The sequence below is a fragment of the Strix aluco genome, chromosome 3 (genome assembly GCF_031877795.1).
Source record: "Strix aluco isolate bStrAlu1 chromosome 3, bStrAlu1.hap1, whole genome shotgun sequence".
Classification (NCBI taxonomy): Eukaryota; Metazoa; Chordata; class Aves; order Strigiformes; family Strigidae; genus Strix; species Strix aluco.
The window spans coordinates 95,515,747-95,534,640 of record NC_133933.1 but is presented as its reverse complement, the minus strand read 5'-3'; the positions used below and the strand labels follow the sequence as shown (position 1 = coordinate 95,534,640).

Sequence of the window (18,894 nt, the reverse complement as noted above, 5' to 3'; positions counted from 1 at the left end):
TGTAAGTGGAGTAAAGCATATCTTCCGGAAGGACCTCCTGTCTTTAAAGATACTGAGAGATGGTGTTCTTGTTGCTTTTCCTCAGAACAGAAATTGTGTACCATAGGCTTCAAGCTCATACTTTCTGGAATTTCTTTTCCAGAATGATGATTGGATGCTATTAACAAGTCTCATCTGTTATTTCATTACATGCAGTAAGAGTTTTAAGTTCAGAAAGAGTATTTCCTGCCTGCCTAATTGCTTAAAAGCTCCTGGACCTATTTCCATTTGATCTTTAAGACATGGTTTTAAGGGTAAATACTTTCAAAATGGATATGGGAACTATGTTCAGTATTCTGTGTGTTGTATTGCAGAAAGCAAAACTGAGGGCACTGTCAGTATAACTATACTGAAATACCTTCTGCTTTGGTAGCTAGCATTACTGTAGAATCTGCCTAGCTCACTGAGTACTTCAGATCTACTCTTTTTGTTTTCTGCTTCATATTTTTAACTGGCAAATACCATCAGTCATATCTTTCCTGACTTGAGAATGAAAATTATTTTTTAAAAAAGATGAACAACCCACTCCCAAACCCCTCTTAAAAAATGTACCCGCCAAAGTGTGGTATAGGTTCCATCCCAATGGAACTTTGCTCTAAGTATCTCCCTAAATGATGGTCCCCTGTTTGAAAACTACTTTCATAGATTAGCCAATTCTTTATCATCTATTATAAGCTAATACTTTCTCATTCAGAGTGGCAAAAAATGTAGTTTCATATAAATAATTGACATTAATGAACTACATGTGTAATCACACCAGACCATGAAATTGCTTTTGATCAGATCTAAAAAACAGCAGTGTTGCTTGTCTGTAGTTTTTGGAGATAAATGTGAAGTTAATCAGTGAGTGGTTATTTGGGTCTTTTGTGTGTGGTATGTTCATTAATTGCTTTTAATTTTCTTGGTGTTCAAGATTTCCCTGGTGTTTCATACTCACCACCTCTGTTCCGGGCTGTCAGTTTGTCTAGTACTGTCTATTTTTGTATCTGCTCAGTTGTAGCTTCTGTTAAAGAAAATCTTATCACTTCCTAGAGTGCTTCTGATTTTATTTTTTTTTAGCTATTGCAAGTAAAATAAACCTTTGATACACAGGTGCTCTGATTGTGTTGCCTTTAGTGGGAGAAGAAAGGTGCTCTTTAGTAGAGTTCTGTTTGCTGTTCTCCCAAATGTTCCACCTAACAGGAAAAGCAAGTCAGAGCATCACAAACCTCAGCAGCAGTGACAGTGGCTTGAGATCTTACTATCTATTGGCATCAACACTGTTTTCTTCTGATCAAGGCTGGATTATTCCATTCTTGGTACTGCACCTGTGTTGTCCTGGTATCTTCTCTACCTGTAATCTATGCCAAAACCTTTTGACCTATTATGATGCTGACAATGTTTGAAGAACCCTTGGATGTACTCTGAAACAGGCACAGGTGAACAGTCGGCTGTGTCAGTGGTTATCTGTGTTGCATATTAACCATGCCAGGCCTGCTTTTGTGTAATGCTTCTGGCTGTAGCACAGTGCCACCAAGTGTGTGGCACTTGATGCCTGTTGCTAATGTTAGGTCTTGGTCTGCATACTGCTATGCAAGTTGTTGCTGCTTTTTACAGGAACTGAAGTTTTAATACACTTTTTGAAAGCTAATGTAATTCATGTTACAGCTTAATTCCTGTTACTCTGACTTTGCCTGCAGATGAGTTATTCTGTGACTGTCCTATTGCTTTTGATGATCAGAGCTGAGTTTATTTAACTTTCTGGAGTCCAGTAACATGCCTAAACTATGATAGACTTTTCTCATTCTTAATTCCACAAAATTCTACTGGAAGTATGTTCTCTTTAGCTTTCTATGTTGATTTTTCTGTACTTATTTTTTTCTAAGCCATTGTCATAAATTTTTCACCATCTCTACTTCTAAGTACTACCTTTGCTTACCTGTTGAGCCAGGGTGGAATTTTGCAAGAAATTCCTTTATTTCTTGATTGTGTATTTTGCTAATAAAAGTGTTAAGAACTCTGCTTTTCTAATATTAAAGAGGGGGAGGGATTCCACTGAAATATAATATTAATTTATTATGCCATAGTGATATAGATTTGGGCTTTTTCTGTCTGAGTATTTACTTAAGCTGCAGATACTCTAGAATATTTAAATGTTGGTGTATTGTGTGCAAGCGTCTCTGTTGGTGTACCTAATGTATCACTGAATGTAAAACTAGGATTAAAATCTAGTTAAAGTAAAACTATTAAATTACCTTGTCTGGACTGTGTGGCACAACCTCTACATTTTTGAGGTATACCATGTTTGCCATTGCTGATTCTGGTGTGTCTGCAGAAAACAGACTTAAATCTACCTTGTGCTACCAAATTTCTCTTGTGTATGGGGAAAGTGGAATTAATTCCCTACATCTTGTAAGGAGTCTGTTCCCATGGAAGCCTTGGTAGAGGTAGCTATTGGATAAATGCTCTTGTGGTGCCCTAGTTTTCTATAGGTATCATTTCATAGATGTACCAACAGAAACAACTTCAGTGACCTCCATCTCTAAGGGAATCTGACAGTTTGGGTGCAGTTGCAGAAGTTCTTCAAGGTAGAAAAGCTCATAATCTCCAGCAAAATTTTGGAGTTCAGTATTGCTTTAACGTAATGAACTAGAAAGTTTGTGACAATATTGCTGCAGGATGTAACTAGTAGTGTATACCTTTCTTCTGACGATTAATATGAATACATTTTTCCACGCTTTGTGTTTCTAAAGCAATCTCCTTGTCCTCTTGCCTTGCAACCCCTGTAGTATAGGAGTGGATGCATCTAGAAGAATGGAGAATTTTCTCAGGATAGTTGTCAGCATGTAGCCTAGAAGGGCTACAGGTTAGTGGGTGTTCTGTACAGGTTAGTGGGTGTTCTGTACAGGTTAGTGGGTGTTCTGTACAGGTTAGTGGGTGTTCTGTGGGAAAACATCTACATACATTGAGGAATAATATAAGCAGTGACAAAGAATGAGTCCTCAATTTTTTACCTTTAGGTTTGAGCACATTCTGTTTTTCTGAAAGGGTCAGCTTGATATCTTTCAATTACTGGCTTTTTAAGACTCTTTGCTTGCTTGTACTTCACTGATGTCTCTAAGGAAGAGGAAAAACTTTGGCTATAGATGGATTGCTTTCCCAGATTATCTAAAGCCATCCCCCAGCACATGGAACTTCACCCTTGTTACTTAGGCTTTTCGCCTTGTGTAACTATTGATATGCTGTCTTTACAGTCTTCAAGATCCAGAGGAGGCACGGGACCAATTTCATCTGGCCAGACTGAACTGCAAGAAATTTGCTTTTGTGCATGTGGCTTTTGCACAGTTTGAGCTATCACAAGGTGTGTAGAAAAACTTGTTTGATGTTGCTGTTCTGTGTTGTTCTAGGTTTTGTTGTTTTAAACTTCTGCTGTGTTGCATAATTTGCAAGGAAAATAAGTATTAAATCAGAAGAAGAAAAAACTGGATTTTCTTTTTTGACTGAAATTTAACAAGAACACGTGTTCACTTTTAATGAACATATGTGCACAGTTCTTAATAGGCTTCTTCCTTTTTAGAAGTAACTTTCAAACAAGATGATAAGTGGCAGTGATTTCTGGTTTTTTTTTTTAAGCTTAGATCTTACAGTGGGAGGTATGAGTAAGGCTTGCTGTGTTGAAAGATTATGCTCAAATTTGAGTGGTAATCTCCCTTTAGATATTTTCAGCTTGCTTGTGGAAGAAATTCTGGCTCCTTCCAAACAGTAACTGTAGTTTCAGTATCCAAAATAAAATGGTAGTCTTCATCATATGGTGCCATACAGCAGTGTTTTAGGCAAGCCATTCTGATATGAAAGTCGTAATGTCTCTCAAATTCTGGTTTCCTTCTTTAAGATTCCTCTCTTCATCCTGTTCCTTGGTGTACTGGATCTGGCTTGGGTGGGGTTAATTTTCTTAATAGCTCATAGGATGCTGTGGTTTAGATCTGTGACTACAATAGTGATAACATACTGGTGTTTTAGCTGCTGCTGAACAGTGCTTGCACAGTGACAAGGATTTTTGTTTCTTGCTTGGCCTCTCCTCTGCCCAAAGGCTGGGACTGGGCAAGAGGTTTGCAGGGGACACAGCTGGGACAGCTGACCTGAATTGGCCAAAGGGATATTCTGTGCCATATAGCATCATGCTCAGCAACAAAAAACTGTCTTTCCACAGTAGCAGATGCTTAGAGACTGGCTGGGCATTGGTCTGCTGGTAGGAGATGATGAAATGATTGCCTTGCATCGCTTGTTCTTTTTTTTTCCTTTTTCTTTCACTTATTAAACTTTTTGAATTTTTTCTTGCTTTTGCTCTTCCAGTTCTCCCTCTAGACTATTCTAGACTATATAAATTATGCTTTAATATATCTAGAACAATAGGTCATCTATACTTCGGGCCAGTAGTCCACAAAGTTTACCTGGGCTTGTGTCACTTCTTTCCTATGGTGCGTAGAGAAGGTGGCCCTGGTACTTGGTAGCAGGGTTGTGCTGCCTACCCACAGGCTCATATTTTTGGATGTCTGTTTTAAATCTTTCTGTAGGTGATTTGAGCAGTGATCCATGTCACCCTATTTATCTGTTCCCTTTAACAGCTTGCTCTATCCAGAAAGACAAGCACATTCAATTAAAGCTGTTTTCTTCTTCGAAAGAAGCAGCCTTGGTGAATATATTTTGAGTTTTTTGTGGTTTGTTTTTCTTCATGGCTTTTGTCAGTATTATGCAAGTTGTAGTATACTGCCTAGTATGAGAAATTCTCCCTCAAATTAACTACAGTAAATAATTAAAGGAGATTAAACTGTCTATTACACTCTGGGTGCTGAATACATCTTACTAGATACTTCTCTTTATGCTTACTTCTATTGTTTATAGACAAAATCACTACTGGTGGAAAATAGACTTTTGGTCCAGTACTCGCTTTTAACTGTATTTCCCATTTAACTGTATGTCCTATGAAGCAGAGCCATTTTATTAAAATCAATAAGTAAATATGCATTTGTCTTCTCAGATTTTCCAGCTCTTCTTAACTAATAAGTTTATTTGTAACGGAGCAGGACAGGCTGTGGAAATCCCTCTCAGAAATACATGCCATGTAGATAATGGATTGAGGAAGGATGCTGAATATGACTTTTCCACAGGATGAGGGAGAAGACAAAAATCTGCGTATTTGTGACTTGAAATTCCATGGCTTTTCTGTTTCAGATGAGTCAATTATTTGACTGTTCTTGTGCTAATATAAGTGGTATTGAACTTATAAACAGTGGTAAAAAGCAGCTAATAATTTTAGTGAGCACTGTATGCTTATTAAAAAAGATAAACCAGTAATACTGCAATAAAACATATTGTCAAATAATTGTGATAAACAAAACCAAGTGTGTAATTTAAGTGTAGAAATGTTCCTACTGGTTACCAATAACTAAATTCATCCTTCTTGCACAATCACTTGTAAATTTAATTACCCCATAGCTATGGGATGTGTTCATTCAGTAGGTTCCCTTTGACAGCAAATAGTCAACCTAAAATGAAGTCCTAATCCCAAAGGAATAAACCATTTATGATTGGCTTTGTTTTATCTCCACTGTGTTCTCTGATTTGTATCAGTTATGCTTAAGCTGCTCTATTTGACATTTGGTAATGTGGATGACACTATAGTGTACCTGCTGGGTGCTTCAAAGAGGATTAATGTAACATGTGAGTTGCACATTGTTATTTTGAGTGCTGTTCCTCTTTCACTGTGTGTGTCCAGCTTAGACCAGAGGGAAGGGAGGAGGACGAGGGTAGTGCCCTGTTACCTCCTTATCCTGGTGATTTCAGCAGTGCTTTGGCACACTTGCCAATTGCTTCTGGATTAATCTGTATTTGCCTTTGCATTAAGAAGAAAGTTAATTATACATTCACTTCCCCATCTTGAGCAAAATTGTGAGCTACAGCTCAAGTCAGAATTCTGAAATTATGGTTGGCAAATTGATATTGATTTCCTTATAAATTGAATATTCATGACCTGAAAATGGAGTGACACTATAAAGGTGCTGTTTTGTTTTTATTTAAATGCTGAATACAACTTCATTTAAATAGGTCAGGTGAGGAGCTGTCTTCTCCTTAATTTTGGTGTGCCTTGGGTGGTGTACTTGAAGCAAGACTTGCTGTGAATTGCTCGGAACTCATGACCATAAATAAAACTACTTCTAGCTATATAAACTGTTATGCTAGGTGGATCATTTGGAATTTTTGTATGTGATGAAGTGGACTGATTGAAACTCACAGATAGTGCTGATTTACTTTTGTGCCTTGGTTTCTCATCTGTTAAGGGAGATGGAGCAGTTAATTTTTCACATAGGTGTTTTGGTGTCATGTTGTTTCTTAGTCAGTGACGCACATAATACTAGGAGTTACTTTTATTTTGAGTAGCAGGTCTTGTTGAAGCAATGTGTGATTACTGAATGTAGCCAAAGGTAAAATGCTGGTTAAGGATTATTAAAAAGAAATACTAAACCTATCCACTTACTAAGGATTTGGGAGAAAAATAGTATTTGATTATATGGTTAAAAAACAAGTTGTAACATATATGCACAAAATAGATTTAAATTAAATCATAACTGAACTTACTTTGACATTTCCTTGCTTCAGTGTCCAACATCACTCATTTAATGTTCTTAAAATTACTTAAGCATAAGTTCCTAATATGTACACCCCCTTCCCCCTGTCTGAACTGCAGGCAACATTGACATCTAACTTCAGTTATCAGTGGACTTTTGAGTGCTGGAGACATTGTGGAGCTCTGAAATATGCTATTACATAGTATAAGAAATAATTATATGTGTTTGTGGCACCTATAAGAACAAAGTGGTTTACATCTTCTGCTTTGGAACTAAGAAGGGCATTTGGGACTTCAGGGGCATTAACAGCTGTAACAAAACATTGCATCATTTTGCCCTGATGTTCTCTAAAATCTAAAAGATTTTTTTGGCTGCAGAACACTTTCCTTATTTGACTCTTGTAATTTTTTTATAGCTGCATGTGCACATGCTTATATGTGTAAACTGACTGCTTGCAATGTTTTGTTAAAAACATCCCCTCTTCCCCCCCCAGTTCTCTTCAGTCTCTGATTATTTATTTAGTTATGCATAAAACGTAATGAAACAACATCCTTCCTTTTCACTCCTCTTTTCCTAACTGTAGTGCTGTCTGGCACAGTGATGTTTGATTTAACAGCTGCTTTTAACTTTGGTTTCTATTAAGTCCATTAAAGATGTTTTATGATGCATACATAATAAGGTTTGTATCTGGACAGATCTACATGAGAGTCCATAAAGGTCATCTTTGCTTGCTGATACTACAGAAAGAAATCTAGATTTTAGAATTTGTGTTGTATTTCCTTACAATTCCTATAACACTAAACAAAAACTGACAATGCAATTTTGTGAGTTCAAAAGCATATTTTGTCACTTGCTGTTCAACTTCATGTGAAAAGTTGACTTATGTGATTCACTTGCAACTAGTTCCAGGCAGTATGCTTAAAGTGGATACCTAAGGCAGGGAAGTGCCTAATGAACAATGGCTTCAGGGAATGATGCAAAAAACCCCACATTGCCCCAGTGTAACTGTTCTTTATTTCCTTGATTTCTAAATCTGTGTTCCTTGCTATTTAGGAAATGTGAAGAAGTGTAAGCAGCTCCTTCAGAAAGCTGTGGAGTGCTCTGCTGTTCCACCAGAAATGTTGGAAACTGCTCTACAAAACTTCCATTCACAAAAAAAGCAGTTGCTTTCAGATGAGGAGAAGGAGAACTTAGCAGGTAACTGCAATTTCTTAAAATGTTGATTGGGTTTATGCATGATGTAATTCTAGATAGAAAAAATCTTTCTAATGCTTGTGCCTTCTAGATATGAACTCATAATCTGCTGTTGTCTAATAAACAGTCATATTTATTTGTTCTTATTATCTTATTCCTTCAGTACTTGGTTCCATCTTCAATGCAGTGACTGTAGTTTGCAGGAGCCATAGGATGGTAGATTCTCTACTTCTGCAGAGGGTGTTCCTCTGTCATTAGGTATTTGCACTTTGCAATAGAGACTTAGAGCTGGAAGTGTGAAGTAAGAACTACTGGTGGTAGAGAAGAATTAGAACTGAAACATACAGACAACTTACTTTGAGGTATATCTTTTAATAGGCTAGTGAAGTCAGTCATTTTAGTAAAGTCAAATCTATGAAAAGTAATCCATTTCAACTTTATTTTACAAATGGACAAAACCCACTTATTCATCAGTACAAAACTGAAGTGCTTAGCTATATCATAAAACATAACTGATACTGATTGGGTATATAATTTCAATAAGGGAACAGTTATCTCATGAAGTTTTCAAGAGATAAATCTGGAGTGGAATTAAGCAGTAAACATGGTTTGACTTCAATATTGAAGTGCATGTAAATAACTCTTCCAAGAGTGGTGTCTAACACTTACATATCTTAGCTTTGTATAAGGACAGAATTAGTTCAAAACATGTTTGATTTCATTTCCTTAAGGATATGTCTTCAGGAATGTGGTTTGAGATTTGGCTGGCTTCTATTGAATCAACCTTTGTGTGAAACACTAGTTGTGGGGGGAAAAAAAACCCCAAACTTTTGGCAACAATTGCAATAATACTCAGTTATGGTATTAATTATTTAATAAACTTTATTTTTGGTCCTATTCTGTTTACCATAACTCAGATACAGACATTGTAAGTGCCACAGCTGATATACTGTGCCAGAGGAGAAAAACCTGTGGAATATTCTCCATGGATTGTACAAGTTCTATCTGATATTACTGGCTTTACTTGTTGCAAAGCTAAGGGAATACCAATGAGAGAATACATGGCAAAAGCCTGTCTGCCATTTGCAGGGAGAGTATGCTCATTTCACTTTTCATTTATATGAACTTGTAACATTAGGTATTTGGAAAATGCTAAGCATTATTTCAGCTATTCAAAGATAAAAGTTTAAAAGGCAAATAACACTAGACTTGAAATATCTCAAACTCGGGGATATACGTGGCCTAAATCACTGGCTTTAAGTGGATTTGTATGGTCCTCCTGGAGCAATAGACTGTTTTAATGTATAGGCATTTAAGTCTTGTCTGTTTCTTATTTCCATAGAAAGAGCTGCTTTTGAAAGCTTTTTATTTGAAAACAGGAATGCTGTATATGTAAATGCATTTCTTCACAGCTTCAAAAGATTGTTCAGAAAGCTTTTGACAAGAATTATATGCAGTTATAGTGTAGTGCCGCAAATTTAGAAGCTTTTGGTTAAATTCCTTTTTCTCCTCTTTCATGCACAGCAATCTAAAGTATTTGACGTATCAGGTAGAATAAAACATGTTTAGTTGGGAAAAATAATTTAGTACTTAAAAAAATGTAGGTCATAGAATCATTTTAGAATCATTTAGGTTGGAAAAGACCCTTAAGATCATAGTCATGAGCAGGATGAGGGGCAGATAGGCTGTCTCAAACTGTGAAGGGATAAAAGTATCATAGATCACCAACTTAATGTGAGAATCCAGTGGTAAGCTTGGGCAAAAAATATTTCTGTGTGTATAGAAAAAATTAAAAGTGTGGGAGGTGTGTGAGGTGGTTATGGTACTGGATTGGTAAACTGCTAATTCAAAACTATGTTCAGTGTCAGTATTATGTAAACCAAACCTTAGAACTACATACATTGAGGCACTTGTCTTTTTTTTATTTAACTGAATAGTTTAGTCTATTGGCATAAGTAGTTTATAAAAAATTAAGGACTAGAAGTAGCTAATAGGGCAGTGTTCATCTGCCAGAAGTCTGGCTTCTGCTGGCTGAAGGTAGAAGGGGGACATGGGAGGATTCAAAATCAAATTAATTTTAATGAACTGATCCAGAATTTTGAAATGGTATATTCCTTAAACTGATTTCTTAAGAGGCTGTAGATAGCCATGAATTCTTCTGTTTATTGGTCAAACAAATATGATGGAAAACAAGGCTTACGTGATGTAGAAGATCATATTATATAGGTTCTTAGTCATCTTTTTTTTTTTAAATACATGTTCCTTGATGTCTGATTGTCTTTTAAAAATATATCTTGTATTGTGGAAGAGATCTTTCTGTCTGAATAATCAGATATTAATTTCAATTTTAAAAAGGGTTTGTCAGGAAAACAACGTGTATTTAAGAGATTAGTGTATATCTGAAGGCTCTTACAATAGCTCACACTCCACAATGTTCCCTAAAGGAAGAATTTTCTGTTTTGTAACACACAAACACAACGTGCTCATGGGCAGTGTTGATGTATTTGCATGGTGTGTTCTGACTTCTCGTTGTCATTTGTTCACCTCTGAGAAATGATGTTCCCTTCACCTCTAGGCAAAAATAGTTTGAATCATGAACATGTTCTGAGTTGTTTATTTGTGGTTTTGAAGTTCTAGAATAACTTTTCAAACAACTTGATTTCTTGTTCTGCTTAAAAGTGCATCTGAAATATATATTTTATTTTTACAAAGCTCACTAATAATGTGTCTAGGAGTTGACTTGACACTTCATTTTAAGATTAAAGTACAACTTCATATAACTCTTCAATAACCGAGCAAGATTCTCTACTGGATTAAGATGGGGTTGGTGAATGAGCTGTTTGCTATTGCCTGCCTTGATCTTCCCTGACCTGGCAGTAGATCACAGTTTATAAGACCACTCTCAGATTTGCTATCAGTGAACTCAACTGGTTTAATCTAACCCAACTAATTGTTTAGACTAATTCACTTGAATTTACCTGATAATGATTTAGTGATTACTCTCATTAAGTGCTGTATTGGCAGGTCAGTGATGTGGAGGGACCAGCAAAAGGTCTTTGGTAACAAGTCACTGAGCTAGTAAATTCTTCATCTGACTAGTAGAGTTGACTCTAGAAGGGAATGTGCCAATGACCTAACTCCTGTCAGGAGGTTTGGAGGTGACCTTGAAATTTCTTTCAGCCTAGTAATTGTCATTATGAAAACCATGTTCAGTAACTGAAGTTGTGAAGCTTCTTAGAATTTTAATAACTAAAACTGTATTTAAAGTACCTCTCTTTCTGAGAGGGCGAAAGGAGAATCTGAGAGAGAAAAAGAAGTGTTTAATTGATGATAGGTATTTTTGATCTCCTGATTCCTGTCTTCTACCTCTGACACAGTAGGTAGTTCTAGGGATTTAGTATGTGGCCTTCCAGAAACTGTGCTGAAAAACCTGAAGGAGAAGGTATGCCTGTGAAAGATTTACTTATGATTGCTGCTGCTTTATAATTTTCACTAGAACTGAAAAGGCTGCATGCTTTTGCAGTTGCAGGCACCCATTAAACGTTTTAAATCCAGATGGATCTACAGAAACATAACTAAGGTAGCACAAAAAAGTTGTATCAAAATGAAATACCACATAAACGAAGTCAGAGCCCAAAAGCAAGTGTTTGACAGGAGAACAGGGCAGTTCAGGGATATTATCAATATTTTGGGTCTCTGCAGTAGCAAGTTGTTTGTAAGGATTTAGGCAGTTGTACCTTTGAGATACTACCTCTGAAATAAGCTGGGTTTTGATGCTTAATTTAGGATTTATTACAGTTATTTAGGTGTGGGTATCCTCATCATGTGTGCTGATAAATAATTGGAATGAACAATGAAAGAATCCAAATGTAAGCAGTTTGAAATCTCCTGAGGAGTACTTGTGGAGCAAGCTTCCTTCAGATGATGCTATTTTGGAATGAAGGTTTATTCTCAGAATGTAGATGTGATTAGCTTGCTCTGAAAGCATAGGTTTCTTCCTCACTCCCCCAAGGTACTCCCCATCCCTGGAGGAGTCCCCATTCCTGGAGGTGTTTAAGAGTCGGGTCGACATAGCGCTGAGGGATATGGTGTAGTTGGGAACTGTCAATGTTAGGTTAATGGTTGGACTAGATGATCTTCAAGGTCCTTTCCAACCTAGATGATTCTGTGATTCTGTAAACCAATGTTTTTAGTGCTTGTATTCCTCCTTCTGCATGTAGGGTAAGATTATCAGTGAGATTTTTCAGTTAGAAGTTAAATTGCTTGGATAGTCTTTTGACATCTTGAATCTTTTATGTGTTTAAATATAGTTTACAACTATAGCTGCGTAGAAAACAAGTAGCTAATATATTTAACAAGGGTTACAGGCCATTTTGTGCTTATCGTGGAAAGCTGCTTCTGACTGTAAGTCCTTGTTTGGGTTTTTTCTTTTTTCATCTGAATTATGTTCTATATAATTATATAAAATGTCTGTCTAGGTCAGTAGAAAATAGTGATATGTCACTGATACTGGATTACTGCAAATGTATGTATTTTTGTTTCCCTTATGAAAACATTTTTTTTCTTTTGAAACAAATACAATCTGCAGTACTATCTGAATAATTCTAATTTGCCCACAGTGTCAAGTACACAAGAGTCTGGACTTCAGAGCATAGTTGGAAATCACAGAAGCATAAAAAGGAATGAATCTAGTGAAAGTTGTTCTACTGTTAGCAGACTTTTGCTTGGGTAATGGCTTGATTTCTTATTTAATTTCTTGAAACATCATTTGAACTAAAAACAAATACACACTACAGTGTTGTGGGTTTTTTTTTCTTGCTTTCAGGGAGGAGAAGTCACAGGAACTTGATGCTCTAGTTAGTTACCACAATCCATTAAGACCACTAAGCAAATCGAACCAGGTAGAACATGTAACATTTTGCTTCAAAATCTTAAACTTTTAAACCTTAAGCTTTTCATTCTGCTTTAAATATCTGATAACTTTCAATTTTCTTAGGCCTGCCCCTTTGGGAGGGTTCCTGTTAAACTAATAACTGATGCGGGTGATGATGTGAAGATGACAGATGTCCCACTTACAGCTAGTGTTATGAAGAGGTATGGTTATTGGGTTTACTACAGCACAACAGATTCCAATACTCCTTTTCAATGGTGTTTTTACTGGATAATGGAAGTGTCAGGTGTTAAGAGTGTTAAAACTGATCTAAGGATTATTGACAAGTAGTCATTATAGCTGCAATAGGTATTGCAATAACCTACTTGCTATCTACTACTCAGATTCTTTGTATGAGAGCATGCAAAGATCAATTTCTTATTCTGGCTAATCAGTAGGCTCTAAAGAAATGGAGACTTAGGAAAAAAAGTATGTTCAAAATAATTTTGTGTATTCCAGTTTCTAAAACTAGATATAAGACAAATCTTTATTTTTAACATAATCCATATGATAATGATTGTATTAAGTGGTTATGCTTATTTTATTGTCATAACTGTTAAGCAGTAGAAGAATCTACCAATTAAAATAGCACTTTGCCACGTGTTACCTGACTGTAGCATAGCTTGAAAGTAAACAGAGGAGAAAGCTTCCCCCCCACCTCAATCAAGTCTGTTATGCTAACTTCCTTCCTCTCTTATTGATGTGTGGTTAAATTCATGCAGAAATGGGAACTGTGGGCAGAAATGCATAACCAGAGTGACAACTGCATGCTTAGCCTCTCAGAAGTTAGTTAAAGCCCAGTATTCTGAATCTGTGAAAGTAGTGGGATAAGGTATTTCATGTAATAGTATTGTTCTGGAAGTATTTCAAAATTTACTTTGGAACACACCATTGGGGCTTAGGATCCTAGCCATAGATTATTACCGTTTTCTATGGAAGACAACCAATTAAGTCATCTGTTGTTAGAATGATGGTGGCATTGTTACATATGTTTTTTTGTATTGTTTCTCACTTGGCTGTCAGTGGACCTCCTGTTCTGTATATTTGAAACTTGTAGCCAAAAATCTTCACACAACTGCCTTTTTCATCACAAAAGGTGATCAGAGATTATATGTTGGCATGTGATGTAATTAACAATGTTATTTCAATAGGCAAGTATCCAGCTCCAAATGTACAGCCTTCATTTCACCTTTTCCACCACCGGAACCAAAATCTAGTGGGGGTGATTCATATGACCTAGGAGACTTAAAGGTAACTTAAATCTTTTTAAAATACAAGGCTGTCTTATGTCAATTCCAGAAAGAAATAAGGTAGAATTCTCCTTTATGTTAATCAGTTATGAATCAAAACATTCATTGTGGCTTTTAAATTTGAAAATTGTTATGCGTAATCAGGCTTTTAAGAAAGACCTTTCTCTGAACAATGCATCTGATGGGAGAAATGGGGGGATGTTAAAAAATGTTATATGACTTATGAACAGATAAACATATTTAATCTTGACTACAGGAGCTTTCAGCTGAAGTAATGAGTTTTATCATGGGAAGTACTCTAGTCAGTGAAGTCCATTTAATTGTGTTCATTAAGTGCTCTATGGAGCTGTAAACTGTGGCTTTTGATAAGAGATTAATTTTGAGTTGTGCCTTGCATTTTTGTGTCTGGTGTGCCTGTCCTTCGAAAGAAAATTCAAGAATAGAAAGTATTTAGGTCTTTGTTATAGAAACTGTATGATGGAAATTCAGAGTGGTGATGGAGTTTTAAAAATGGTGTCAGTAATACTTGTCTGTGTACCCTTGCACTGTTTCTGAAGCATATTTGCTTTGTGGTGTGTTGGTCATTAAATACCATAAGGAAATATTTCTTGGACACTATCCTTGGGATTTCCTTTGATTCTTTTTAAGATGCTTTTTGCTGTCTGTAGTCCTTACAAGAAAAAAAATTTTTTATGGTTGCAGATGTTGGATGAGAACAGCTTAGAAACGGCTACCAATTCAACTGTAACTCTCAAAACCAAAATGGATACAAGTCTTGTGATGAAAAGAGAAGGTAAATGTTAATGTGATACTTTAGTAGTTTGAAATAGAACAAGCATTGAAAATCTACGTTCCTGTATGTTAAAAAAAAAATAAATTGCTAAATAAAGTATTCTTCAGAAAGTTACAAAGCTGATCTGCTTGGAATTGAGGGACATTTAATTAAAATTTGGCTTTGGAGTGGTACCTGTGAAAATAATTTAAAAAACCAAAACACCAAACAAACCAAACCAAAAACCCCCGAACACCACAGAAATCCTCACTGTCCGTAAGTGCAGAGTGCTGGGCTTGAAGTAAAATGCCAGTGTATAGTGTTAGTTCATTATGTCCTTAGCTTTTACAAAGCATGTAACATAAATAGGCATTGGAATAGCAACAACATGAGGTTTCAGATTAAGATCTGCCAGTCTGAGTGTAGAAAAATGTTGCCAGAGTATCAGATAATAGTGCTAGTTTATACCAAAAAAAAAGTGCATGTTGGCTGAGAGAATTCAAACTAAGAATTATAATGTTCTTGAGGGGTAGTCTGTTTAGGTTTTTTTGAGACAGACTCAAATTATAGTAGTTTGCTTCTCCTGTGACTTTCCTTGTATATGTTCCTAGTTTACCCTAGAGATGCCATAGTTCTAATTTCTTTTGTTGGAAGTGTAATGTGTGATTTGGCTGAAGTAAGCTTAAAAAGGTGAAACCATGACATTGTCTTTCACTTGAAAAAAAGTGCAAAGCTCCTGTAATTCTCTGAATGCAGAACATCTGTGTCATCTGTCACTTTCAGCACTCTGCTTTCTATCCTGTTTATGCATTAGTACACGAAACTCTAGGTAGCTTTTTCTGCTGCTGTTTACATGTTAGAAACTATTTCTTATGTTAGGACTGTTTACATATCTGAATGGTTTGCTTTTGCTTCAGTCAGGTTTCTCTTGTCTTCCTTGGTTTCATCTGTTAAGTATCTGTTGCCATTGGTCAGCTTCACTGCTCCATGAACATTTACTTCTAAATGTTAAATTTATGTCACTGAGCATTTCTTAATTTGTTGTAATATAGTGTTTTCTTCACCTGAGTTTTACCATGGCATATGCATGCATCTTTGAGCAAAGTATAGAATAAATAAGTTTCTTTAATGTCTTAGTTACTTTCTTAGGAGGTTTCCCAAAAGTACAAAAACGCTTTGTCAAAAGGCAAATTGTTTGCCTGTTTTTTTCTGTGTTCTGCAAAAAAGCCCGAATTATTTTCACCATTCTTTCCATATACTCAGTGCAGTCCAATTTATGAACTTGTACTAAATAAATGTGTACTCTTCAGAGGCTTATTAAATTTCAGTGTTGATCAAATGCATTGTTACACTTTTGATTACTGTAAATGCTCTTGCTTTAAGCAACATGGTGTTTCAGCCTTTATTGTAATTTTTTAGAAATTTTATTTTTTAAAGAAATCTAAGGTTTGCTATCATTTGAATAGCTGAGATTATTATTGCATTATTAACATACTTCTTGGGGATAATTTTTAATTTATTTTAGAAACAGACATTTTTGGTGTATTCCAGAAATAACCTAAGCTCTACTTAAGTATTTATCTAATGCATAGAGTTTGTGTGAAGTCACCTCATGACACAGAAATATTGGGGTGGTGTGAGACCACCTAATGTTGTGCTCTTTTTGGGAAATGTTACAAATAACTTGGATTTATAGCAAGTATTTCAGGGCTGGTAAAACTTAGAAAGTTACTACTAATGACTTAGCACCAACACTGTGGAACATGGAATACACGTACTAATCTTTTACAGTTACTTGCCACTTTTGTGTTTCATCAGAAATATAGTTCCCTAGCCAGCTTTCTGATTTCTCTTCCTGCTGAAGAAATTAGGTGAAAATGTCTAATAATATTGCAAGAATTGGATTTAGGATTATATACATACCTACCCTATTGTAGCAAAGAAGAAAATTTCATTTGAAAAATGGTGATTTTTTTCTCAACTTCAGTGTCCCCTCAACCCCCCAACGAAACCTTTCCCACTAACCTGCATTGGGAACAGTTTGGGTTTCAGGTCATGCTTTCCCTGTTTGCTTCATGCGAGCTTACAGATGAGATGGTAGTTGTAGTGGCTCAGTCCTCCGGTAGCTGAATTGCACTCAGCTTCTGCTTAGCATGGGATACTGCTTTCGAGTCCTTTGAAAATAAAACTGAACGAGCATGTGAAGGAACACTTGTAGGCTGTGCTATTTGCAGCCTGCCCTGCAATCTTCCACCAATTCAATGTCCTGTTACCTCTGCTAAAGGAATCATGAGATGGAGCATGCCTTGTCCCTTTATGCCTCTGGCTTCAGTCATTACACTGCATTATAGGTTGCCTGGTGTCAGAGACAACAGACTTCTAATTTGAAGTATTGCAATAAGCTTATCTTCAATGCTTTATAAACCTGCTCAGTGTCCCAGGATGTAGTACAAATTATGAATATGATCTTGTTCTGTGTGTTGAAGGAAACAGTTGGATCTCTGTTACTGTTATAGTACGATTTTGAAGAATTGCTGTGTTACTACACTGAACTGAATATGAATCCTGAAGATTACAGTAATGCCTTTTAATGCCTGATTCCAGCAAGTCAGCTGTGTTCATTTATTCTGATATATAAAATTTTTCTAGAAACTGTGGGATAAATCTGCCAGAAACTGTTTCAAGTACTAAATATTAAGTCTTTTTAATAATCTGATTTTTTCAGAAAATCAAGTTCAGCATCAGGATCTGAAGATACCAGAGCTAAGGAGTCTGGAAAGTCAACAGCAACAATCTAGTTCTGACGAAAGCTGTAGAAAGCAGTTGGATCAGATTAGACTAAACTGTGTTAGCAGCAAAAAAAAGTGGCCAATTCAAGAAGTGACACAGAAAAGCTGCTATAGAGAGGTAAAGTAACAGGAATTAGTGGTTTTCTAGCTGCAAGCAGCCTTCACATGTTGAAAAAATGATTTCTGTGTTCTTAATTATGGCTCCTTGTATGGAATAATATCTTGCTTTGCCCTCTGTAGGGAAAACAGTCGAGCCTTGAAAAATCTGGTCATCCTGTTTCAAAAGGACTATCGCCACCAGATGCTGTTTCTAAGAAAAATGATCCATCATATGTTTGTAGAACACCAAGCACGACGTGTAATGACTATATGGACTGGTAAGCCACTTCTTTGAGCTGCATGCTCATGAACAGTAGTTGATCTCTGGAAATGCTATCAGTTTTTAAGAGGGTTTCTTAAGCTTTTCTGTTCAGATAGCAAACAAAATGTCAGAGTGCTTCCGATACTTTATGTCAAGTGCCTGACTTTAAGATTCAGGTTGCATTTAGAGAACTTTGCCTTCCCTGTCAGCTTTTCAGCATTTGGAAGTATGCCATCAAAACAATAAGTCCTTGTTACGTCATTTATCTCTTTCTCTGATACTTGAAACATTACACTTTCTTTTCAATGCCCGTTTTTTTTGTGGCTGACAGGCTTTTTAGATTGATAACTCTATATCAGTCTGGTTCCCATGATGCAAGTGTCTGTGAGAGCACTCAAGTTTGGAAATGCTAGCATTTGTTTATCCATGCAGTTTTAAATTGAGCATAAACCCCTGTGCATGTGTTGATAAATCTTTCCAATTATATGATAACTTAATATTTTCATAGGTCTCTAGGATCAATCATATAGGTCTAGCCTGTATGATGAGTAAGCACTGTTCCTGTTGGTAGGATCTCTGTCTCTAGTTGTAGAATTTAGAATATCTGTAGTGAATGAAGCACATCATCTCATGATGGAACTTGGTAAGAATAGTCCTTGAGTAGATTCTGTTCTTGCTTCTTTCAACCTTTAATAATATAAAAATTTTTAAAAATGAAATTCTCATTACAGTATGTATGGCACGTGGTAAATATGCAGAATTGAGTGCTTCTGTGTACAGTGAGAACCATGCTTTTGACTGGTTTTGAATGTTTTTTCAAGCTTTTTTGTCATTTTATTCTCTACAAAAAAATCCTAGGCATATGAATTCTTTTCACTTCTGATCTTAGCATCAGTTTCTGTAAATACTGTGTAAGAAGAGTATATTTGGTAATATAACTAAATATATGGTAGA

The 18,894-nt window shown here is 36.1% G+C and overlaps 1 protein-coding gene across 1 annotated transcript in view; it reads left to right on the top strand.

Annotated features, from left to right (window-relative positions):
* The window catches only part of TTK (TTK protein kinase), a 39,821-nt gene that overhangs the window by 7,237 nt on the left and 13,690 nt on the right, over positions 1-18,894 (top strand). The window contains exons 4-12 of the mRNA XM_074820779.1: positions 3,273-3,379; positions 7,698-7,841; positions 12,458-12,566; positions 12,664-12,739; positions 12,835-12,932; positions 13,920-14,019; positions 14,721-14,811; positions 17,516-17,697; positions 17,820-17,956. Coding sequence (XP_074676880.1) covers positions 3,273-3,379; positions 7,698-7,841; positions 12,458-12,566; positions 12,664-12,739; positions 12,835-12,932; positions 13,920-14,019; positions 14,721-14,811; positions 17,516-17,697; positions 17,820-17,956 — 1,044 coding nt within the window. The remainder of the gene's footprint in view (positions 1-3,272; positions 3,380-7,697; positions 7,842-12,457; positions 12,567-12,663; positions 12,740-12,834; positions 12,933-13,919; positions 14,020-14,720; positions 14,812-17,515; positions 17,698-17,819; positions 17,957-18,894) is intronic.